At 43.1% G+C, this 26385-nt stretch overlaps 1 protein-coding gene across 2 annotated transcripts in view; it reads right to left on the bottom strand.

Moving 5' to 3' along the window:
- The window catches only part of LOC111977127 (prickle-like protein 2), a 41800-nt gene extending 16864 nt beyond the window's left edge, over positions 1–24936 (bottom strand). The window contains exons 1-4 of one of the 2 annotated variants that reach the window (XM_024006444.2): positions 24478–24936; positions 11941–12020; positions 517–700; positions 217–330 (exon numbers count right to left, since the gene is read on the bottom strand). In XM_024006444.2, the coding sequence (XP_023862212.1) occupies positions 217–330; positions 517–700; positions 11941–12020; positions 24478–24519 (420 nt within the window). In that variant the 5' untranslated portion in view covers positions 24520–24936. The remainder of the gene's footprint in view (positions 1–216; positions 331–516; positions 701–11940; positions 12021–24477) is intronic. The other variant, XM_024006445.2, reaches the window with a different exon arrangement.
- Positions 24937–26385: the final 1449 nt, after the last annotated feature.

Below are 26385 nucleotides of genomic sequence, written 5' to 3'. Positions count from 1 at the left end.
CTGGAATGAGGAGGTGTGTCCAAACTTGTGACTGTTACTGTACATTACAGCCCAGAGGCTAGGGAAACCAAAATCTCACACAGACGTGCAGTACAGTATTAAAGAATAGTTATAATGCTGAGTCAGACAAGCATCACAGAAAACAATCATATTACAGCCCAGGGGCTTTAGAACAACCAAAACCCCACGCAGAGTTACAGTATTAGCGACTGTTACCTCACTGTCGTGAGCTGGTAGCTGGTGGAGGAGCTGTTTAATGCGATACCTCTCTCCTGAGCTGTTAGCATAGGGCACTCTGTCCTCCGGGATACAGCTGAAATACTGATACACCTGCATTAAAACAAGCATGTTCAGACACACACTTCTTTGAGAGGGGCTGCGAGGCCATTTCTTTTTTACCCTGTCTGTATGCAAATAAGAATGAGCGTTGAAGTTTGAACATACAGGTAACTGTCAAAATAAAGGAAACACATGAGTAAATGAGCGATGCCAAGTATATTGAAAGCTGGTTCTGACCTGTTCGGGCTTGAGTCCAGGCGGGACCCAGGCGTACTCCTCGGAGGCGCAGCCTGAGTCGTCGTCGGAGATGGAGTGTCTCTGGAAGTCTGAGACCAGCTTCACCATCATCCTCTCCAGCTGGCCCGGCACCGCCCGCACTGCATGCTCCTCACGCACACACTTACAGTGCACACAGATCTTCCTGTGGTTGGAAAGAGTGATGGTGGGAACAATACATGGCAACCAGAATACTACACAGATCTTCCTGTGGTTGGAAAGAGTGATGGTGGGAACAATACATGGCAACCAGAATACTACACAGATCTTCCTGTGGATGGAAAGAGAGGACAACAGGTCCACTACATGCAACACCCACCAAACAAAGATTTTTTAACATATCCTATTATCTAATCATAAAAACATGCCATTGATTGCCAACATTTGCCAACCGCTCCAATAGACTCATACACATGCCCACACATCCACTGTCTGTAGTCAAGTATTCCATGGCATGAACATACTTTGCGTTGGATACATGATGTAATTAGCAAGCCCACAAACATTTTTGAGCGTGACTCAATATGACTCCCTGCATCACAGTCACGCATTACTAAGACAACAAGCAGGTGTTCATCCAAGGAGAGGCACATCACAAACTCAGACACACAGACCCAGTCAAATACTCACTGCCCAGAAGCTAAAACGAGCATGTAGTCAAACTGCAAACTGACATGCACACCCGCATTCAGTGTAACAGTGACACTGTCGGACACACACAACTGAATGAGGTAGCTGACCATTCTCCGATTACCTGATGAAAGAGACTGACCCCTGCCCGTGAAGGGGTCATATTTAACACCTTGTCACCTATGGTAAACATACTGGTAAGTCTCATCTCTTCTTGAATCAGACCCTGCATATCAAAAGGAAACTCCACTCAAAAACTATCTTGATATCATGACTTCCATGAGGCATCATGATGACGCGTTTTACAATATCTTGAAAACCTGACTGCTGACATGCAAAACATTTTGGGACTGTATCAGAGGACTAACACAAATATCGGTTTTGAGTGGATTTTTCCTTTAAGATTCCCACCATTGCTCTATCACCCGACTGAGCTAGCAGGAAATGAGGTCACTGATGTAAGCCTGGGCCTGGCCGTCCTACAGTGGTTAATACAGATGTAGAATCTTAATTTGAGTCAGTCTGCTACAGCAGAAAAATGATCTTGCAGCAACAGGAAAGGTTTTTTGTAAGGTAAACTAAAGTCTGAAATTTCTTCTTTTCTTTTTTAAATTTTACCCCCTTTTCTCCCCAAATTCATGGTATCCAATTGTTAGTAATTACTATCTTGTCTCCAGTACGGGCTCGGGAGAGACGAAGGTCGAAAGCCATGCGTCCTCTGAAACACAACCCAACCAAGCCACACTGCTTCTTAACACAGCGCGCCTCCAACCCGGAAGCCAGCCGCACCAATGTGTCGGAGGAAACACCGTGCACCTGGCTACCTTGGTTAGCGCGCACTGCGCCCGGCCCGCCACAGGAGTCGCCGCTGGTGCGTGATGAGACAAGGATATCCCTACCGGCCAAACCCTCCCTAACCCGGACGACGCTAGGCCAATTGTGCGTCGCCCCACGGACCTCCCGGTCGCGGCCGGCTGCGACAGAGCCTGGGCGCGAACCCAGAGTCTCTGGTGAGAGTCTCACCCGGGAGGCCCTAAAGTCTGAAATTTCTTAGTGAAAAATTACACATTTCAGAAGCCTTTTTAAACCTCAAATACACCACAAGTTTTAAATGACCTGCATTGCAGGAAAGTTTATCCTGCAACAGGTTGATTGAATTAAGATCCTACATCTATAGCAGGAGGAGGAGGAAGACACCCGCTCTGGGATGTCATATCTTTCCTCAGAATCAATCTGTAATTGGGCCTGTCTGTATGTGGGATTGATCATGGGAGAAAGGTTTTGTACAGTACGTGCTAATGTATGTGCTAGCATTACATTTGTGTGGATGCATCAGTGTGATGGCTGCTGCATATACAGTATCTCTGGCTCTTGTGTGATTGCATAACAGGCCCTCAGCTGGTATTTGCGGCTCAAGGCCTGTTCCTCAGGCACAGATGGAGGACAAAGCCGCTTTGCTTAGACACACACACCCCCAGCCCCCCCACCCCTTAACCCAGCCATAACCAAAACACCAGCTCTAAACACACCCACTCTCTCTCCGACCAGAGGCCAATCCTTTCATGTGGATAAACATCATTCACCAGTCAGTACCCCATCCTTCCTACTATTACCTTCCTATTAAAATATTAAACTGTTGGGCTTTCCTGTCCAATCTTTATTCTGCTGCTATCCATTCTGCTGATACTATGATATCTATGCCTTTGCTGTACATTTACTTTTGTTCCTTAACAGATTGCTTTCATCACTGGCTACCATAGCTCCTTATAAGGCCAGGTTGTAGTGCAGCAGGTCCAGTATAAATCATGGTAAACATAGCAGGTCACCTCAGGGTAAGCCATTCTGGCAAGACTCACTAGCCACAATCTGGCCCCAGCTGTTTGTTCTCAGAGCCTGTGTACACTGTACATGCGTTCATGTAAGAGGCACAGCGAGACACCACGTGTGTACGTGTGTGTGTAGTACAGACGACTTCCAGCATGCAGGCAGCAGGAAAACCACTACAGAAGTACCAGGAAATGTTATCCAGCCACCCACCAACTACTCAAAATGACAGGGAGGTTTATCAGTAAAATAATCAGCAAAGAGTTGTTCAGAGTATAGTTGCCAAATCCAACATTAAACCTAATTACATCAGCCAGAGCTAGAGAGCAGTTTCTAAACCAATTTATTTTAAATGATGTGGACTGTGTGCAAATGGGCTTGAGTGTTATTAACCTAGTTGTATCTTCTTGCCAGCCTGGAAAGACATCTAGCTGGCCATTAAGAGTATATTTAGCTACGCTCAGATGGAATGCCAGGACGGCACACAGCCTCCACAGCCACACCCAGCTACTGCCACCAAGAGGGCCTCAGAAATGACCAGCATCGTTACCGCAGTTACAGAGCATGAGCAGATGCTGATTTTATCTGTTTAGCTTGTAATCCGTGTTACGCCTCTGCGTCAGCGCACTGTGGCTGTAACAGTTGTTGAGGCATCTTTCTTTGTGTTGATGTGTAAACAGTGAGACTGGTAGTGGATAATCCCATACATGATTGACTGATGGGCAGTAGGATACAAGTAAAGCAGTGTAGGCTGCTTTTCTATTGTGCTCCTGAGGCACATCACAAACTAGTACGATACATTTAGATAAACAATACAGTATATACACTTCTTATATCCTCTACAAAAACAGCGTGTGAAGAATCCATGTCAGGGATGTGCATCTTTCAAGACGATTCGATACATGGGCTCCGATACTTGATTTAAAAAAGATATATATATATATATTTATTGTCGACAGCTAGTCTTACTGGAGTCGTACATGGTAAGAAAAATACATTACAGACAAAAGACTTTACAATTGACATAAATGTATAAACATCAACATGTAGTGTGCATCTATCAGTTACACATAGATGTCAGCACATACAGTACACACAACAAGTAGGTCACATGGGGAGAGGCCGTTGTGCCGCGACATGTTGCTTTATTTGTTTTTTTGAAACCAGGTTTGCTGTTCACTTGCGCTATATGAGACGGAAGGGAGTTCCATGCAATCATGGCTCTGTAGAATACTGCATGTTTCCTTGAATTTGTTCTGGACCTGGGGACTATGAAAAGACCCCTGGTTCCATGTCTGGTGGGGTAAGAGTGTGTGTCAGTGCTGTGTGTAAATTGACTATGCAAACTATTTGGAATTTCCAGCACATTCATGTTTCTTATAAAAACAAGAAGTGATGTAATCAGTCTTTCCTCAACTCTTAGCCAAGAGTGACTGGCATGCATAGTATTAATATTAGCCCTCTGATTACAATTAAGAGCAAGACTTGCCGCTCTGTTCTGGGCCAGCTGCAGCTTAACTAGGTCTTTCTATGCAGCGTCATATGACTGGACAATAATCAAGATGAGATTAAACTACAATACAGGATTTTTTTGGGGGGGGGGTTGAAACGATGAGTTTCGGTTTGACTGGAGAACGAATTGACCTGCTGGAGGTCATTTTGCAGGGCTCTGGCAGTGCTCCTCCTTGCACAAAGGCGGAGGTAGCGGTCCTACTGCTGGGTTGTTGCCCTCCTACGGCCTCCTCCACGTCTCCTGATGTACTGGCCTGTCTCCTGGTAGCGCCTCCATGCTCTGGACACTACGCTGACAGACACAGCAAACCACCTTGCCACAGCTCGCATTGATGTGCCATCCTGGATGAGCTGCACTACCTGAGCCACTTGTGTGGGTTGTAGACTCCGTCTCATGCTACCACTAGAGTGAGAGCACCGCCAGCATTCAAAAGTGACCAAAACATCAGCCAGGAAGCATAGGAACTGAGAAGTGGTCTGTGGTCACCACCTGCAGAATCACTCCTTTATTGGGGGTGTCTTGCTAATTGCCTATAATTTCCACCTTTTGTCTATTCCATTTGCACAACAGCATGTGAAATTTATTGTCAATCAGTGTTGCTTCCTAAGTGGACAGTTTGATTTCACAGAAGTGTGATTGACTTGGAGTTACATTGTTTTGTTTAAGTGTTCCCTTTATTTTTTTGAGCAGTGTATATATATATATTTTTGTAGATATTGCTTTTGTCAAATAAACCTGGGTCAATGGAAACCTGCCTAGTGACTGTCAACACAGTTACATGCTTAGTTCAACACTTAGGACGCATCAGTTGTTACAAAACATGTTATTTTCAGAAGGTTGAAAGTAATATGAGCAACAACAAAAAACATTTCATTTGTGATTTATAACATTTTAAATCAATTTTCTGACTGATGCATGCTACATTTGGATTGGTTTGGGGTCCGCGGACCGATGCATTCGTATCTTTGAATCAGGGACCGATGCGTATCGGTGAATTATTACATCCCTACAAAACACTATCCATTAGCTTGTGGTACTCTTACCTAGTCTTATTCATTATGTTCAGTGGATAACTTCTGTGACATTATAAAGTAAAACAGTGTGAACTAGGCCACCATGGAGCCTCAGTAACTTCCATTAGTATACACAGCAGGGCCAAATAATCCTGACATATAGTAATCATGAATAACATTTTCCCTGCTGGCCCTCTTGTGGGAGAGCAGACTGCTCATTTTCACTTTTAGAATGCCACAATCCTAATTACAATCATTAACCATCCTGTTTATAAATTTGCTAGCAGTGTTAACAGACTCAATCTAAATTCTAAACCCTCTACCTCTGGAAAATAGGGGCCCATGTGTTCCCACTATCCACTTCCCACTGTGAGCTAAGACATTAACACAAGAACTTTCACTTGTATGTTCTATGAGCGAGTAGCCTTCCAATTAGTGGCTACATTCAACAAAACAAATGAGTAAAGGAAGAAATAAAGCCACTTTAGCTTTTGTCAATAATGTCACAAAGAAATCCAAGCCCCTACCTCCACCCATTTGTGAATGAATCATTCTTAGTTCTGACAAGTCAAATCAAGACAAGCATAATTGATGAAAAACACCTCTGGTGGGTTATCAAGTACTTCTGTTTTGACCAATTAAAAAGGATGACATTCAGAGCAGCTCTTGGATTGGCTACAGGCCTCAAAGAAGTACAACATCATAACAGCTCATCTAACCTCACTTTGAATCACTCCACGATGACCTGTCAGTCAGATGATCTCACCAAAAAGGCCCTTTGCCCTTAGATCTGTGATAATTCGCCTCGCCTGTCAAATCTCTCTTTTATTCCTCTGTACATCTCTGGTATTGTCCCTTTTCTGGTCTCTGTCACTCACCAACCAATACTAGCATCACTCTCAGTTCAAACATCTGTAAAGTGTGCCATCAATCCAAACATAATGAACAGTTAGAATATTTAGCTACAAAATCTTCCATAAAATCACAACTTCATCATCCACTCTGAACTAAGTCAAATTGTCAGACCTTTTAGATATGTACATCTTAAAGCCACCCAGTCCCATCAGTTTGGCCACTCAATTGTCAAATAGATTAAATGGGTAGTGTAATGTGCCAAACAGTGTGTACAGTACAGTGATAAATTATCCCATTGGCATGAATGCGTGTGCTCTTGGTGTGATTAGCTGTGATTGAAACTGAGTAGCTACAGTATAGCTTCTCTCTGTTACTGTGTCATGATGGTACTCTGAGTCCAGATTAGACAGATCCATCAAGAAACAGATGGACACGGTCCCAGAACGCTCGCTCTGTGGCCACCAATTAGTGCCAGAGTAATCGCCATGCCACCCGCCTGCCTGCCTGCCCTCCCCAATGATTTGGTTTTGAGTACTCTGTATGTCAGTGACACTAACTGGGACCTGTGGGGGTCACAAGTAACTTAATTCCTCCTCTGGTGGATACAGACATCTGCCTCTGAGGCCTCAGCCCTGTCTGGGAGAGAGAGTGCTGAAGATGGATCACTGCCCTGACAGTGTGGTTAAACAGCAGAGCTCTTTGGTCACTTGCCTGTTTGTCCTCCATGGGGGTAATGGGGTCAGGTATTACTGTGAATGGGTTATTAAAGGAGAGGTTATTTGTCCTGGGCTCTGGAGTCTTTAAGATGTTAAGCAGTGACCCCCATACATCTCAATCATTTATTAATTCTGCCCTCTTAACTGTGGTTCTGACACCTCCGACTTAAAACAATTAAACACCTCTCATTCTTCCGATACCAGACTGGAACGTTAAACAAAACAAAAAAATCCATGTCACCAACCAAGTAAACTCTCAATTTGGCCCAATGTCTTTCCTACATTCAATAACTTCACCATAACGAAACGGACTATAACAGACTGTTAATCTGTGACTCAAAGTTGTTAAACTTACAGTATATCTTTAAAAATATATATATTTCACCTTTATTTAACCAGGTAGGCTAGTAGAGAACAAGTTCTCATTTGCAACAGCGACCTGGCCAAGATAAAGCATAGCAATTAGACACATACAGCAACAGAGTTACACATGGAATAAACAAAACATACAGTCAATAATACAGTAGAAAAAAGAAAACAAAAAGTCTATATACAGTGAGTGCAAATGAGGTAAGATACGAGAGTTTAGGCAATAAATAGGCCATGGTGGCGAAGTAATTACAATATAGCAATTAAACACTGGAATGGTAGATGTGCAGAAGATGAATGTGCAAGTAGAGCTACTGGGGTGCAAAGTAGCAAGATAAATAAATAAATAAATAAATAAATACAGTATGGGGATGAGGTAGATTGGATGGGCTGTTTACAGATGGGCTATGTACAGGTGCAGTGATCTGTGAGCTGCTCTGACAGCTGGTGCTTAAAGCTAGTGAGGGAGATATGAGTCTCCAGCTTCAGTGATTTTTGCAGTTCGTTCCAGTCATTGGCAGCAGAGAACTGTAAGGAGAGGCGGCCAAAGGAGGAATTGGCTTTGGGGGTGACCAGTGAGATATACCTGCTGGAGCACGTGCTACGAGTGGGTGCTGCTATGATGACCAGTGAGCTGAGATAAGGCGGGGCTTTACCTAGCAAAGACTTGTAGATAACCTGTAGCCAGTGGGTTTGGCGACGAGTATGAAGCGAGGGCCAGCCAACAAGAGCGTACAGGTCGCAGTGGTGGGTAGTATATGGGGCTTTGGTGATAAAACTGATGGCACTGTGATACACTCTACTCAACAAACAAATTGGATGCAGTCTTGGAGGCTATTTTGTAAATGACATCGCCGAGGTCGAGGATTGGTAGGATGGTCAGTTTTACGAGGGTATGTTTGGCAGCATGAGTGAAGGATGCTTTGTTGCGATATAGGAAGCCGATTCTAGATTTAATTTTGGATTGGAGATGCTTAATGTGAGTCTGGAAGGAGAGTTTACAGTCTAACCAGACACCTAGGTATTTGTAGTTGTCCATGTATTCTAAGTCAAAGCCGTCCTGAGTAGTGATGCTGGACAGGCGGGCAGGTGAGGGCAGTGATCGATTGAATAGCATGCATTTAGTTTTACTTGCATTTAAGAGCAATTGGAGGCCACGGAAGGAGAGTTGTATGGCATTGAAGCTCGTCTGGAGGTTAGTTAACAGAGTGTCCAAAGAGGGGCCAGAAGTCTACAGAATGGTGTCGTCTGCGTAGAGGTGGATCAGAGAATCACCAGCAGCAAGAACGACATCATTGATGTATACAGAGAAGAGAGTCGGCCCGAGAATTGAACCCTGTGGCACCCCCATAGAGACTGCCAGAGGTCCGGACAACAGGCCCTCCGATTTGACACACTGAACTCTATCWGAGAAGTAGTTGGTAAACCAGGCGAGGCAATCATTTGAGAAACCAAGGCTGTCGAGTCTGCCAATAAGAATGTTGTGATTGACAGAGTCGAAAGCCTTGGCCAGGTCCATGAATACGGCTGCACAGTAATGTCTCTTATCGATGGCGGTTAAGATATAGTTTAGGACCATGAGTGTGGCTGAGGTGCACCCATGACCAGCTCTGAATCCAGATTGCATAGCGGAGAAGGTACGGTGGGATTCGAAATGGTCAGTAATCTGTTTGTTAACTTGGCTTTCGAAGACCTTAGAAAGACAGGGTAGGATAGATATAGGTCTGCAGCAGTTTGGGTCTAGAGTGTCAACCCCTTTGAAGAGGGGGATGACCGCAGCAGCTTTCCAATCTTTGGGAATCTCAGACGATACGAAAGAGGTTGAACAGGCTAGTAATAGGGGTCGCAACAATTTCGGCAGATAGTTTTAGAAAGAGAGGGTCCAGATTGTCTAGCCCTGCTGATTTGTAGGGTTCCAGATTTTGCAGCTCTTTCAGAACATCAGCTATCTGGATTTGGGAGAAGGAGAAATGGTGGGGACTTGGGCGGGTTGCCGTGGAGGGTGCCGGGCAGTTGACCGGGGTAGGGGTAGCCAGGTGAAAGCATGGCCAGCCGTAGAGAAATGCTTATTGAAATTCTCAATTATAGTGGATTTATCGGTGGTAACAGTGTTTCACTAAAACAACTAAGGGAGCACTTAAGAAAATAGTCAGAATTGCAATCTGTGTTAACCTCAAGCCTTGCGCGATTTTGCACTCATCACTGCATTCTCTATCAGAAAGTGGGCTGGCCCTCAGTGTTGTGGTGGTCGAAACATTGCATTCTGTTTGTTCATAATGCTCTTAAGCAAAAATTACCCCATTACCTAACACCGTTCCTAACCTATATGAAGTACGAGATACCATTCCCGCTCACAGTGTTGGCTAACTCTTGAAATTCCTTCTGTCACTACCGATTTAGGTAAAACAGCTTTTAGTTTCTTCGCACCACACTTATGGAACAATCTTCAGAATACCCTACAGTTGGATGATTTGGTGCCTTTCGACAGTTCAGATTGATGGTGGAGGATCTCTTCACAGAGGAATGTGTTTTTTTTATTTTATAATTGTGTTTTTGTATTTTTCTGTGTTTCCTATGCTCCCGCCTTGATTGAAGTATTTGTGTTTCTAACTTTTAAAGTGTAATTGCTGCTGGTCTTGTCATGCAGGGCTCCCTTCCAAATATATAATGGTCTCAATGAGATCCCCGCTTAAATAAAGGTAAAAAAAAAAAAATATGTCTTTCAAAAGATTACTGGTCCTAAATCAAAACTGCCCTTCCTCATAAAGTGCTTATTAACTGAGCAAGGACAGTGAAAAGCCAGAGAGGGATGGGAGAGGGAGGGAAAGTGAACGAGGGATGAAGGGGGGGGGGGGGTTACGGCTCTATCACAGCGGTGGTGGCAGAGGCAGGAGCTGAAAGAAAGGGATGAGGAGAAGGGAAAGGGGAGGGGGGGAGAGATTCAGGAGGGGGGGGGGGGGGGGGTTAGGGGCTTCCATCACAGCGGTGGCGGCAGTAGCATGGGCTGAACGGGCTAATCTTATTAGGGTGACGGACAGGATTAGGACTAACCAAGAGACCCAGCTGGCTGACACAGTGAGGAGGGGAGAGGGAGTTCATACAGGGGGACTGTACAACACAGAAGAAAGAGGAGCGGAAAACTAGTTGCTGCTCGGAAAGACATTGGGGACACTGACTGGACTGCTATATGACCATAGATGGTTGAAAAACATTCCAACTGACAGATACTAATTCCAGGGGTACAGTTAGCTGTATAGATTATGTTAAAATGTTTTTAATGCACCGGTAGACAAAGACTCACCTCTAAGCCTGGTGGAATTCCCCTTGTGTCCACTAGAGTTTGTTCCAGTTCAACGCTCAGCTATTTCATACTCTCTGGTAGTAAGACCAAGTCAAGACGCAATTTAGTTTAGCAAAGCTTCTCTTATGATCTCTGCCATTTCCATTCCAAGATTTCAAATTTGTCATCTTGCATTTATTTAAAACACCTCTTCTTCATTTATTAATTGAGATACAGTATGTAGAATGCCTACAGTGTCATGTAAAATAGGGCTACATCCATCCATAGCATATTATGGCTCTACCGAGTGGCGCAGCGGTCTAAGGCACTGCACCTCCGTGCTATAGGAGTCCCTACAGACCCTGGTTCGATTCCACGCTGTATCACAACTGGCCGTGATTGGTTGGTCCCATAGGGCGGCGCACAATTGGCCCAGCATCTTCCGGGTTAGGGTTTGGCCGGGGTAGGCCGTCATTGTAAATAAGAATTTGTTCTTAACGGACCTTCCTAGTTAAATAAAGGTTAAATCATTAAAAAATATATATATTAACCCTTTGAAAAGTACCCAAAAAAACAAGCTAAACCACATGCATGTCTAGTGGTAATCCCTTGCCCTCAGAGGTTGTGCGTGTTGTGTGTGGATAACGTCCACACACACACAAAGTGCAGCTGCTCTCACATTTGCTTAATATGCTTTTGTGTCTATAGCCTAGATTCTCTATGACCTTTCCATATACACTGCTGGGCGCTTTATCTGCTCTGGATGTGGTAAATGTGTTGTGTGTGGATAATGTTTGTTTGAGTCAATATCTAGGCCTGCTCTCAACATGGACACAGTTGTGTTAATCTCTCCAAGGGCCCAGTCCACTCTGATATACAAACACACAGACCCAATTGTTGTCAGAAATCACCTCTAATTATGCAAATTATACTAAGTTAGCCATGTGACTCTTCCTCAATAATGAAGTGACAACCAAATAGCGACAGGCGACACACAAGAAGGCACTGCCTGCACTAAACGGATCAGATCTATAATACATATGAGTTATGAATCCGAAATGAAAGTAAAGAAACCTATGACGTGAAATATAATCACATGAAATATCTTGAGAACAATGTCTATGATCCTGTGAGGAGGCGAGGAGGGAGTATTTAGAGTATGTGACGGGAGTATGAGAGGCCTACCTCCAGCCATGCATGTGAAAGCCTGGACACTGGTCTCCACATCTCATACATGGTTGTCCCTGGTCTGGGTTTTCCTCCTCCTGAAACCACAACATGACATTAGATACCAAGTACGATAACACCAATCATGCATCACAAACAATGACGATAAAATGATGAACAAATACAGCATTTATTTATTTCACTTGACAGTGAGTGAATGGGAGGAGAAACGGTCACACAAGTAAAGTTGTCATTCCACTTTAAATCAAAAGGCAGTACGGACGGACTTAGAGAGGTCTATCCCTACTGTCATTTGCTGCATAGTATTTGAGAGGAATGATCTTTCTCAATAGATTATTCTCCAGGAAGCAAAGTAAATTCACTGAGATCCAGGGAAATGCATGGAAAAATCCTTTACACCCTCAATTTGCACAATTGCAGTTTGATTGCATAATATATGATGATTGCTTGTTCGGACAAGACTTTACGATCACACAGGACTCATTCTCTCACTAATCTACATCATAAAATGTATAGTACTGCAAAGCATTGTGATTGACAGAGAAGTAGGATTGCATTGGTTCAAATACACATCAGTGTACTTTATGCCAGAGTGGTTGCTCATATTCCATGTGTGTGATGTCATCTGTGAGTATATGCGTGTAAATAATGTGTAAAATGGTCTATGTTAATAGGGTAGGGTTGTGCATGTTTATGTGTACACACATTATGTTGTGACTGTATTCCTATCACGGGTTGGAACAGGTTCAGGGTACTGAGCCGACAAATAAGGACATTTGTCGAGGAACAGAATCAGAACGAAAGTGATCTACACTGTTCTGGAACAGAATAGTTATTTTTAAAAGTATGGGAACCGGTTAATAACATTATTTTACATTCAGGGCATTTTTCCCCAGTCCCACAAAAACACAACAAATCGCCTATGCAAAGTCTGTCACTCAGAAACTTATTCCAGTGTCTGCCTGTCAGCTGAAAATCTTTGCAAGTGTGTGTGTGTAGGCAACCTGCCCCTCCGAAGCATAGTCTAGTAGCCTACTGACGTTACAAGCGTGATTCAGAAATTAGTGAGAGATTTTTAATGAGAGAAAAATTGATTAACCTTTTCAGTGCTAGTTAAGGATACTATAGTTTTCACATTTGGATTAACTAGAAAAAAGCTAAGACGTTTTATTTTAATTCTGGTGCCGCTCTGCACACACAAGCTTGTTAGCTAGCTAGCTAGTCCAACGTTAAGCCAACTCTCTGAAGTTCAAAGACATTCAAAGTTCCTTTAAGGAAGCTGCTCCTCCATAGGTATAATTCTGTGGGCCTAATTTAATGACGAGCTAAATGTCGATATCAGAGGCTTAAAAAGGAACCATCGAAACCGTCATTTTTGGGGGGTTCTAAACAGTTCAGAACTTTATTTCTCTGTCTGGAACAGTAGAACGAAACAAAAAAAGGATGGTTCTGTTCAGAACTTAATGATTGGGAAATAATTGTTTCCAGCCCCTGATTCATATGCATGTGAAAGGTCTGTGTGTATGCTTGCACAGACGGCTTGTCCATTACCCAGCTTTGTGTGTGTGGAGCGGGTGGGTGAGCGGATTACGTGCCGAGTGCTCGCTGCTATGTGGCAAGGGGTTAGAGGAACGGGCTAAGCTCTTGTCAAGTCCAGAAGAAACAGCCCAGTAACTGGGTCCAACCCCCGTACTACAGCTCCTGTTGGGAGTGGGACTCTAGCCACACACGATCACAAGTCATTTGGCAAATTCAGAAGTTCTCAAAGCACATTCAACAAACCATAAACAGATGACCTACATGAAAAAGCTAAATATTGACTTGTGGATTAGTATTGGTGTGTGTGTGTCTCTATTCAGTTAAGTAGTCTTTGAGAGAGTGTGTGACTACTGCTCTTCCGTGGAGTCTCTTTTTAAAGATAAGAGGAAGGAAACAGATGAGAGGAAGGAAACAGATGAGAGGAAGTGTGCCACCTTTTGCTTTCCCTCTCCATGTAGTCACTGTCTCCACTTTGCTCTAGCGCTGTCATCCTGCCTCCCTTCTCCCACTTTCTAAACCGACCCTCCTCTCAATAATTGGCTCTTTCCTTACATTCGATGTTGATATACAGTATAGGATAAAAAGTTGCTTCACACCATGAAAATGTCAGTCCTCTTGTTTTATTATGCAAAGCATAATTAACCAGCCCTTCCAAACAATAGGAAGGGAAGGATGGGATGGTTAGCAAAACTATATTTCTCAGATAAGTGAGAGAGACGGAGAGTCACTGCCACGAGACAAAAACACAGGATGTTGCCAAAAAAATAGACTCCCTTGAACAATCTTAAAAACTGTACAGACACACGCATGCAGGCTACTTATCCGTCTCTCACAGACATACACATGCCAATAAAGCAAATCCATTTGGGAAAGCACCTGTGTGCAACTTTATCTTGATCTGTTGTTTAACATCTCAGTACATAGGGTGAATGAAACGTTAATATTCATGTCAAGCCAGTTATACCATTTGAGATAGGCCTTTTATGGCTTGTGTACTGAAGGTTATTATGATGGGGCTGCAGTCAGTGTCAACAGAGATGCAGTAGACCAATATTTTGGATGTCGTTGAACAGAGAAAACACCTCTGCATTTTGCTCTAGTCATCACTGTATAAATGTGCCTGTTCGTTAACGGAGTCCAGATGTTGATATGTTTGCAGGTCGTTGAGAAAGAGTTTAACGGCTCAACCCGATGCACTTCAACATCAATCTACCAATGGCGCCATCACACACCCCTTAGCTCAAAACGCCCAATCTATGAACAGCATCAACAGGTTAGGAAAGAACACGCTATGGAAAATAACATTGAATGGTTCCACATAGTTGTATTGCAACTGTTGTGGGATTGAATAACTACACAGAGACACGTACGTGCACGCTCAGACATGTATGTATTGTAAGATATCTACATTAAATCAGTAGGATGTATAAACAATCCCCAACTCTAGTCACACAAACCAAACGGTCCGGAGTACTGAGGAAGTAAGTCTTCTTCAAACGTTCCCCTCCAAGTTGACATCCATTAAGAATACAAACACACATATATATATTTTTTTGTACGTCATACCGTGTCCTGAACACACATGCTTACGCAATCTTTCACAGTCAGAGAGCAGACTCTTTTGTCTCTGGGGAATGCGATCCATGGTAACACGTGTGCTAAAAACAAACATTTTGTGAAGCCACATTGCCCTCTGTCATGCCTACTGATCCCTGACTTGTGTAACTCTCCAGCAGAGCACGGGACTCCCTGGGAAAGCCCAGCAAAGTGTGCAATAAATACAGAGAGAAAGATGGGAGGAGTAGCACAATCATGTTGTATTGACAAATGGAGGATTAGAGTCCTGGGGAGAGAAGTTAGAGGGCCTGCAAACCATGCAGTGCATTTGGGATTGTGGGTAGAGCAAATAACAGAGGAACTACAAAAAAAGCTTGCGGAGGAGCATTAGTATTTGCAATAAAGATACATAAAATATTACCTAACAATTGTTAGGCCAGTAAAGTACTGTTCGGTTCAGTACACGTGTGGTTGAATCAGCATACTCAGCAGTGAAATCAAATAAAATTTTATTTGTCACATACACATGGTTAGCAGATGTTAATGCGAGTGTAGCGAAATGCTTGTGCTTCTAGTTCCGACAATGCAGTAATAACCAACGAGTAATCTAACCTAACAATTCCACAACTACTACCTTATACACACAAGTGTAAAGGGATAAAGAATATGTACATAAAGATATATGAATGAGTGATGGTACAGAACGGCATAGGCAAAATGCAGTAGATGGTATCGAGTACAGTATATACAGTGGGGCAAAAAAAGATTAAAAAGATGAGAGGCCTGTAATTTTCATAATAGGTACACTTCAACTATGACAGACAAAATGAGAAAAAAAAATCCAGAAAATCACATTGTAGGATTTTTAATGAATTTATTTGCAAGTTATGGTGGAAAATAAGTATTTGGTCACCTACAAACAAGCAAGATTTCTGGCTCTCACAGACCTGTAACTTCTTCTTTAAGAGGCTCCTCTGTCTCCCACTCCGTTACCTGTATTAATGGCACCTGTTTGAACTTGATCAGTATAAAAGACACCTGTCCACAACCTCAAACAGTCACACTCCAAACTCCACTATGGCCAAGACCAAAGAGCTGTCAAAGGACACCAGAAACAAAATTGTAGACCTGTACCAGGCTGGGAAGACTGAATCTGCAATAGGTAAGCAGCTTGGTTTGAAGAAATCAACTGTGGGAGCAATTATTAGGAAATGGAGAACATACAAGACACTGATAATCTCCCTCGATCTGGGGCTCCACGCAAGATCTACCCCGTGGGGTCAAAATGATCACAAGAACGGTGAGCAAAAATCCAGATCCACATGGGGGACCTAGTGAATGACCTGCAGAGAGCTGGGACCAAAGTAACAAAGCCTACCATCAGTAAAACACTACGCCGCCAGGGACTCAAATCCTGCAGTGCCAGACGTGTCCCCCTGCTTAAGCCAGTACAGTCCAGGCCCGTCTGAAGTTTGCTAGAGAGCATTTGGATGATCCGAAGAAGATTGGAGAATGTCATATGGTCAGATGAAACCAAATAACTTTTTGGTAAAAACTCTACTCGTTGTGTTTGGATCAAGTAATGCTGTGTGCATCCAAAGAACACCATACCTACTGTGAAGCATGGGGTGGAACATCATGCTTTGGTTGGCTTTTTTCTGCAAAGGGACCAGACGACTGATCCGTGTAAAGGAAGAATGAATGGGGCCATGTATCGTGAGATTTTGAGTGAAAACCTCCTTCCCCGCAAGGCATTGAAGATGAAACATGGCTGGTCTTTCAGCATGACAATGATCCCAAACACCGCCCGGGCAACGAAGGAGTGGCTTCGTAAGAAGCATTTCAAGAGTCCTGGAGTGGCCTAGCCAGTCTCCAGATCTCAACCCCATAGAAAATCTTTGGAGGAGTTGAAAGTGCGTGTTGCCCAGCAACAGCCCCAAAACATCACTGCTCTAGAGGAGATCTGCATGGAGGAATGGCCAAAATACCAGCAACAGTGTGTGAAAACCTTGTGAAGACTTACAGAAAACGTTTGACTCTTGTCATTACCAACAAAGGGTATATAACAAAGTATTGAGATAAACTTTTGTTATTGACCAAATACTTATTTTCCATCATAGTTTGCAAATAAATTCATTAAAAATCCTACAATGTGATTTCTGGATTTTTTTTCTCATTTGTTGTCTAGTTGAAGTGTACCTATGATGAATTACAGGCCTCTCTATCTTTCTAAGGGGGAGAACTTACACAATTGGTGGCTGACTAAATACTTTTTTGCCCCACTGTACATATGAGATGAGTAATGTAGGGTATGTAACAAAGTGGCATAGTTTAAATGGCTAGTGATACATGTATTACATAAAGATGCAAGATGCAGTAGATGATAGAGTACAGTTATAACTACATTATATTAAGTGCCATTATTTAAAGTGGCTAGTGAACATTTTTGATCAATTTCCATTATTAATCAATTTCCATTATTAAAGTGAGCTGGAGTTGAGTCAGTATGTTGGCAGCAGCCACTCGATGTTAGTGGTGGCTGTTTAACAGTCTGATGGCCTTGAGATAGAAGCTGTTTTTCAGTCTCTCGGTCCCTGCTTTGATGCACCTGTACTGACCTCGCCTTCTGGATGATAGCGGGGTGAACAGGCAGGGACTCGGGTGGTTGTTGTCCTTGATGATTTTTTGGCCTTCCTGTGACATCGGGTGGTGTAGGTGTCCTGGAGGGCAGGTAGTTTGCCCCGGTGATGCGTGCAGACCTCACTACCCTCTGGAGAGCCTTACGGTTGTGGGCGGAGCAGTTGCCGTACCAGGCGGTGATACAGCCCGACAGGATGCTCTCGATTGGCATCCTGTTAGAAGTTTGTGAGTGCTTTTGGTGACAAGCCGAATTTCTTCAGCCTCCTGAGGTTGAAGAGGCGCTGCTGCGCCTTCTTCACAACGCTGTCTGTGTGGGTGGACCAATTCAGTTTGTCCGTGATGTGTACGCCGAGCAACTTAAAACTTACTACCCTCTCCACCACTGTACCGTCAATGTGGATAGGGGGCTGCTCCCTCTGCTGTTTCCTGAAGTCCACAATCATCTCTTTTGTCTTGTTGACATTGAGTGTGAGGTTATTTTCCTGACACCACACTCCGAGGGCCCTCACCTCCTCCCTGTAGGCCGTCTCGTCGTTGTTGGTAATCAAGCCTACCACTGTAGTGTCGTCCGCAAACTTGATGATTGAGTTGGAGGCGTGCATGGCCACGTAGTCGTGGGTGAACAGGGAGTACAGGAGAGGGCTCAGAACGCACCCTTGTGGGGCCCCAGTGTTGAGGATCAGCGGGGTGGAGATGTTGTTACCTACCCTCACCACCTGGGGGCGGCCCATCAGGAAGTCCAGTACCCAGTTGCACAGGGCGGGGTCGAGACCCAGAGTCTCGTGCTTGATGACGAGTTTGGAGGGTACTATGGTGTTAAATGCTGAGCTGTAGTCGATGAACAGCATTCTCACATAGGTATTCCTCTGTGCAGTGTGGTTGCGATTGCATCGTCTGTGGACCTATTGGGACGGTAAGCAAATTGGAGTGGGTCTAAGGTGTCAGGTAGGGTGGAGGTGATATGGTCCTTGACTAGTCTCTCAAAGCACTTCATGATGACGGAAGAGTGCTACGGGGCGGTAGTCGTTTAGCTCAGTTACCTTAGCTTTCTTGGGAACAGGAACAATGGTGGCCCTCTTGAAGCATGTGGGAACAGCAGACTGGGATAAGGATTGATTGAATATGTCCGTAAACACACATATTGTAGATAATAGCACACTGCTCTCTGACTTTACAATCAATTTAAAACATTTATGGGAGTTGATCAATGCTAGAAGGCAGATGATGATCGTTATGTAGGCATTACATTCATGTACTTCATAACAGTGAATAAATGTGAAACACAAGGTCAAACTTCATCCCCGTCATAAAGCTGATCCATTCTGCTCACGGAGAAAAAGCTGGCATTAAAATGGTCCCATCTGTAAACTGATCCAGAAAGAAATGCATCAATACCCGCCAAGCTGGTTCTAATTAACACTATCGTGTTCACAGAGAGAGAGGGGATGTTAGCTCCATATCATTACCATGACAAATAAAGTTTGTAATGGAAAACTTCAGATCCATCATACAACTTTTGTTCCTTTAGGATGATTTTTCCTTGAATGAAGACAAGAGCAGCGAGTCGAAATTCATCATGTGCAAGACAACATGGGAAGGAGATGATCAAGTGTCAAGAAGACACTCTCAGACAGTGTAACATAAGTCAAGGTAATGTGGGTTTCATGTGTTTCCTTCACATCTCTCAGCAAGAGAAAATATACATCACGTTTCTGTCCCTGCAGTGGGTTAGCCTACTTTGCTATCTGAAGTAGGGGATGTGATGGGTGGGGACTGCAGAGGTAGGAAGTGAGTTTATAAACTATATGTGAGGAGTAAATAGAACATTTGAATTGACAATAGGTTTGTTTGTAGTATCACACAAGAAAAAAAACTCTTATTCTCTCCATTAAAAGCAAATTTGAACAGTTTCTCACAGCAGGAAAATAAATTCTGCAGCAACAGGAAATTTTGATTATTATGAATGGACATTTTTGTAGGCGTTGATACATTTTTCATTAGAGAAAATCAAGTCTGATATTTTAAAGTGGAAATTACAAACTTTAGAAGCCTTTTTAAACCTAGAATACGCTACAAGGTTGCATTTCATCCTGCACAGGAAGATTATCTGCGACAACAGTGATCAAATTAAGATTGCACATCTGTATAGGAGAGCGTACACATGAACGCTCGCCAACACACATACATAGACCATACTTTAGTTACTGCTTTTGACCTTGATAATCCGCTTTATCCAACAAGCTTTTTTTAAATTACAAGGCGGGGGTGAGATATTGTGCGTTTGTTCTCAGGCTCATGCGTGTTATGGCCAGGTGGACACAGCAGTCAGCTAGATTATGAGGCTGCAGAAAGTTAGCTGTTAGACCCTTTACCTAAAAGCTGACCAATGCCATCATAGTCATACAATGGTAATGTTAAGTAACACTTTGTTGCTCTTATACCCATGTTATAACAATTTACATAGTAACGTTGTTGCAATGCATAGAATAACAGATGCTGGAATGGAGACAGCAGGATGTGTTCAGTGTTTGAAGAGTTAAACATTAACTCAGGGGAGTGGTCAGAGGTCACAGGCCTGTGCAGCCTAACTCACTGAGACATGTTAGTTACACTACACACTGGGCTGGACTCAATACATCAAACACACAGCCTGCAGGGAAAGCTTCACTAACCACAACACACATAGGCCTATCTTGCTCTTCTCTCTGGAATGTCAGGAACACATCCCCGTTCCCTACAATAGGCTATCGCACTGTATTAGGCTTGAGTTGTATACCATATATCATATACCGGGGTATTTGGAAATAGCTATGGGATGGTTTTTCAATACTGTCGAAACTATTTATTTGCAGTTTGTTTAATACATTTGAATATCTGCAGTCAACTTGTGCAATACGTTAGGAGATAAAGAAGATTCCATTCTTCATTTCACCTGTCTCATTATTTTTTATTTTGAAGCTTACTTGTAGTCCCCAGACACATAGTGTTTGTTTACAAGCACAAGAGACCGGAGCTTTGTGAGTCACTGACTATTGTGCAGCACGCACCAGGTGATCTAGTTACAGTATTTTATTTTATTTTGCAAGCTTGATATCTTATAACCATACTGAACAAAAATATAAATATAAATGCAACATGAAACAATTTCCTTGATTTTACTGAGTTATAATTCATATGAGGAAATCAGTCAATTGAAATGAATAAATGAGGCCCTAATCTATGGATTTCACATGACTGGGAATACAGATATGCATCTGTTAGTCATAGATAGCTTAAACAAAAATGAGCCTCACAATGGGCCTAAGGATCTCGTCAATGTATTTTTGTGCATTCAAACATTCAAATTGCCATTGATAAAATGCAATTGTGTTTGTTGTCGGTACCATACCATTACCGCACCATGGAGCACTCTGTTCACAACATTGACATCAACAAATCGTTCGCCCACACAACGCCATACACGTGTTCTGCGATTGTAAGGCCGGTTGGACGTACTGCCAAATTCTCTGAAACAACTTTGAACTGCACGCTTCCTCAAAACATCTGTGGCATTGTGTTGTGTGACAAAACTGCACATGTTAGAGTGGCCTTTCATTGTCCCCAGCACAAGGTTCACCTGTGTAATGATCATGCTGTTTAATCAGCTTCTTGATATACCATAGGTAGATGGATTATCTTGGCAAAGAAAAATGTGCACTAACAGGGACGTAAACAAATTTGTGCACAGAATTTGAGAAAAAATAAGCTTTCTGCATATGGAACATTTCTGGGATATTTTATTTCAGCTCATGAAACATGGGGCCAACACTTTACATGTTGCAATCATATTTTTGTTCAGTGTACTAAGTGAACTTTCTAAAATGTGCTAAATGCTCTGCAGTTGTGCATTTGGTAGGCTAATTTAGTAGCAAGTTATCTAGCTAAGTGGTTAGCTTCTTGCAAAATCAAGATTCTCTTGGTAACAGCAGAGAATCCCCTCCTGGATCAATAGCCTTGCAGTCCAATATTTGTTTTGTGTGTGCAGCAAGCTGAGTAGCATTTTTGAGTTACTTGTATAACTTTATGAGCTGGGATGTCTGTTATGGTTTGGCGGTATCCAGATGTTCATATCATCATACCATCCTTCTCTCATCCTCGGATTTACAGTATAACGGTCTTCATACACAAGGAGGCACTAAAAAAGCCAATTGGGTGTCTATTACCAGAATGCAAATAAATTCACTAACTAACAGAGAATTTCAATAGAGGCTGCTAGCTAACGAGCGCACAAATTGCAAAGACAGGAAATCCATCTCATAAAGTTACAGAAGTATAGGTAGTATTTTTGGTGAGCTTTGACATTTACAAGCGAATGTGAACGAGAGACATTGTGCAAATGAACAAAGTTTTGACGCATGCTTGTCTGAAGGAAGAACAGTACTGGCTCTGGAGCAGTACGTGAACACGCTGTGTCTGTGTGGAGTCCCTAGGGCAACAGGCCTGCCTTCTGAGAAAAGGGGGGAGGAGCAGGTCGGCCGAGAACGGAGAGGAGGAAAAAGAATCTATGCAAGGATATCAAAAAAGCGCTTTGACTTCTCAAACACAGCAGAAAGTAAACACTATATGATGCCCAGTCTCCTTATTAAATTTAGCCACTTACTTAGCTGACTAGCAAGGTAAACCAAATACACAGCTGGACTCACCAGCTCCCACTTTCTCCCATTGTGTTATTTACAAAAAAAACATGTGACTGGCTCAACTGTTCTGGGGAACTATGGTAGGCCCTAAGCTTCATAATGTAAAATAATATGACAGGTGAAATGAAGAACGCAATCTGCTTTATCTCCTAGCGTATTGCATAAGTTGACTGCAGGTATTAACTAGCCACACATATTCAAATGTATTGAAAAACTTAAAATAAATAGCTTTGACTGTATTGAAAAACCATCCCGTGGATTTTGCCAAATACCCCAGTAAGCCTAATGTCTGTCCTGCAATAGTTTATGTCTGAGACTGTATCAAATGTTTTCAACAGGTAGCTTGGCGGGTAGGAGCGTTGGGTCAGTAACCGAAAGGTTGCTGGGTTGAATCACCGAGCTGACAAGGTAAAAATCTGCCGTTCTGCCCCTGAGCAAGGCAGTTAACCCACTGTTCCCCGGGCACCGATGATGTGGATGTCGATTAAGGCAGCCCCCCGCAGTAGACACATTTCAGTTGAATGCATTCAGTTGTACAACTGACTAGGTATCCCGCTTTCCATTCAATGCCCTTGTTAGCATTCGCTACGGGATTGTGCATGTACTTGTTAGCATTGCTAACCTTCGTATTACAGAGGCTCAGTGGGGTTTGAAAATAACCCCCCTTGTGTTCAGTGCCAGTATTACCGAATATCTCGGGATGGAACAAGGTCGGTATGACAATCTATATACTGCCTAAGCCTATACTGTATGTCAACTGCATACAGACGTTTGTTTGCTTTTGCGATACACTCAATTCCCTCTACTGTACTATACAGCAGGTGTAGTATTTCATTATGTTGTCAATAGGGATTTTCATAAGAGAACTACAGGGATAAAATGTTCAGGCAATAATGATTGTATTGCTTCCTGAAAGTTGATCTTCTCTTTGACTATGAGAGGCGAACACCAACCAAACTCACTTGGCTTACTGTGTTGTGTCTTGACTTCAAGTCACCCTTTCAAGTAATTCATGCCAAAACTGAAGAGGCATAATGTTGCAGCTATTGCATGTCTCCACTACCTGCATGTTTAGCTTGCGATAGGAGGATTGCATCAGGCTATTAAAATGATGCTGACTAAAAGCTTTATTTACATGTTTTAAGCTCCTGCAGAGGAAAGGAGACGCATGCTCCCCTGCATGTGCCTTATGGCAATATTAACTGCCTTTAAAAATAAATATATATATGTCTGATATAATGTCCAAATAACACTTCCACAGAAGTTCTTATAGAACAGATACTGTAGTTACAGAGTAGTCATGAATGCAGACCATAGTGTGGATCAGTTGTGTGTGATGAGTTTCACAAGCCAACCTTCCAATATAATTACAGTGAGATTCACTTTTAAAGACATTGGAAATGCTCCAAGTCTGATAGGAGCCAGATGTCGCGTATATCAACAGCTACACTAGTCCTCCTTGACTGCATGGTTCAACTAAAACATGGCCTCCCTGGCACCATCCACACGTGTAAACTCAAATGCTTTGGCATGTAAATGTTCTTAAATAAATAAAGACTACATTGTCTTTGTGAAATAAGTGTCCGTACACACACACACACACACACACACACACACACACACACACACACACACACACACACACATACGAGTGTCACAGAGCTCCCGCAAGTGTGTGGCCTGGGTTCAGTGAGGGGTGGGCTATACTCCGAAGTTGTCTAACCCTAACCTGTGCAGGTAAATGCCATTGACGAAGTGACCTTACGCCCCTCCCACGCAACCACGATTCAACTCGAGTCATAAAACAAAGAATGGAATTTCTGTAAACTAAATCAAGGGAAGCAAAGCAACTTGTCAAATTATAACATGCAAAGAGCATAGACAGGCCTATAATCAAGCCGATAACAAACAGTAAAACAAATGCATAGGCTATTTTGTTCGGACAACATTGATTAGCCTAACGTTATATATTTACTTGCAACCTACTCGATAAACTTTATGAACGCTATTCATTGTCAATAAAAGGTATTCTAAATGATGCAAGTACTTTCCAGATAACAAGATACCCTGGACTCTAAAAAACAATGTCATAACATACTGTAGTTCTGGCGGATCTACTTACCGAGCGATTCGACCGTCGTTTTTTAGATCCGCGCGTGAACATGTCGATGGTTCAAGAAAAAGCGGCTTGGTTGTTTCCAAATAGTCAGAGTTTTTTTTCAAAAATAGGTTGATAGATACATGAGGCATCTGAATTCACAGGACAAAGTAAAAATATGTTCCAATAAATCGTGTCCTACATACAGTACGAACTTGTACAAACCTCCTCTTCTTGAAGTTTTACGCACAGTCGATTTGCTGGAGTTGTCTGAAAATCACTGACGCATACGTAAACACCCTACACCTAGATGACTGCACCGGTTTTCAATGTCTATTGACCGCACTCATTGAGTGGAAGCCCACTGCGCTGTACGATAGTTTTACCTACGCTACACACGTCCTCCTGTCGCTCTTGTCCCGGGCCCAGACGGTGCGCTCCTCAAAGGTTCATAATTTCCCATTTGTTACCATGTTCTTCTTCATGTGGTTTCCTGGCAGACTAGAGGCTGTGTTGCCTATTGCTGCCTTTTACAGGTCGGAGTGCGGATTGCACATATTGGTCACCGCAATTAAATGCCATCCCACTACTTTGGCCATAAATAATCCAACACCAGGCAGTCGGCCTGGGAGGATGGAACCCCTTCTCTCATTAAAATCGTTCATTACCAAGTATTTCTCTGCTGCTGCAACTACCACATATATCTTCTGTGATTTCCACTCCATCAGTGCAGTGCAGTTGATCACTCACTGGGGTGCTCCGAGTCAACTCACTCACCCTTAGGCTTTCCTCTACTCTCTTCATTGCCTCAGCATAGGAAACAGTTGGCCCCACTTGAACTCTGGCAATCTCAACCTGTCTCTCTCTCACAGGACACCTCAGATCCCCAGCTGCATGGGCACCCCCAAAGTTGACACAGTGCTTTCTCTATCCCAACTGTACACTCCCTCTGACTGTGCCCTCCTGCACATTCTCATATAGTGGGATCTCCCTTCTCCCTGCTGTAACATGTCAGAATCCTTGGCAACTAAAGCACCGAAGCGTGTTTGGAAAATAGGCCCTCACAGAATAGCAAATACAAGGTAACCTGACCTTATCAGGTAGAACCTGTGTCAAAGCTCAACAAGACAGACAGGGTATTCTCAGTCTCGCCATTGCCACTGGGTCTATGTTTCACCAAATGGCAGGTGTTATAAACTCTAGAAATATTCCTTTCCATTTGATCCACCTCTACCGCACTGATCACACCTTTTAGCGGTGCCCTGCTCCGGAGAGCAAAGCACACCACAGGTTGAGCCCCCAGCCGCGTCACTAGAAGCGCCCACTTCCTCTGAGAGGCGAATACACACAAAAAAACAATTCCACTTCTCGAAACTGTCATAGATGTAACCATTACAAGTTTGTCCTTTACCCATTTTGACACAACATATGGATTGGCCAAAAAGCAGGAATTCACTGTTTCCAAAAATCTCACTCCTAACAAAATCATCTCTGGTAGGATTCTCAGGGCAAACATTGGAAGACTCTACCACACCTATTGCCACAGGTAAGCCCTCTACATCCTGGACTGGGTTAACTTCAGAGCCCTAACCATTGCCGACTGACTCCATTTCGTGATCATCAAGGTTCTCAAGAGAGCATGAAGACCTATAAGTAAGATTACTTGGTTTGTAATCAGGAGACTTAGGTATGTACTCCTCGAACAAAGATGTATGCACAGGAGAAGCTAAGAATCTCGGATCTTAGCAGCGCCATTCTTACGCTTTCGCGTCCTCGCAACCTAATCGATTGTTACCAAATGTGCCACACAGAAAACAATCGGACTTCCTAGGAGTCAACATTTTAAAGGTGAAGTGAACCACAGGGCAAGGTAATCTGCAATGCTGTGGAATGTCAATGAGACAATTATGTCACCTTTAAAAGGATATCCTG

Source organism: Salvelinus sp. IW2-2015, linkage group LG17 (assembly GCF_002910315.2).
Source record: "Salvelinus sp. IW2-2015 linkage group LG17, ASM291031v2, whole genome shotgun sequence".
In the NCBI taxonomy this organism is placed as follows: Eukaryota; Metazoa; Chordata; class Actinopteri; order Salmoniformes; family Salmonidae; genus Salvelinus; species Salvelinus sp. IW2-2015.
Note: the sequence above shows the minus strand (reverse complement) of the source record. Positions and strands in the feature narration are given on the sequence as shown.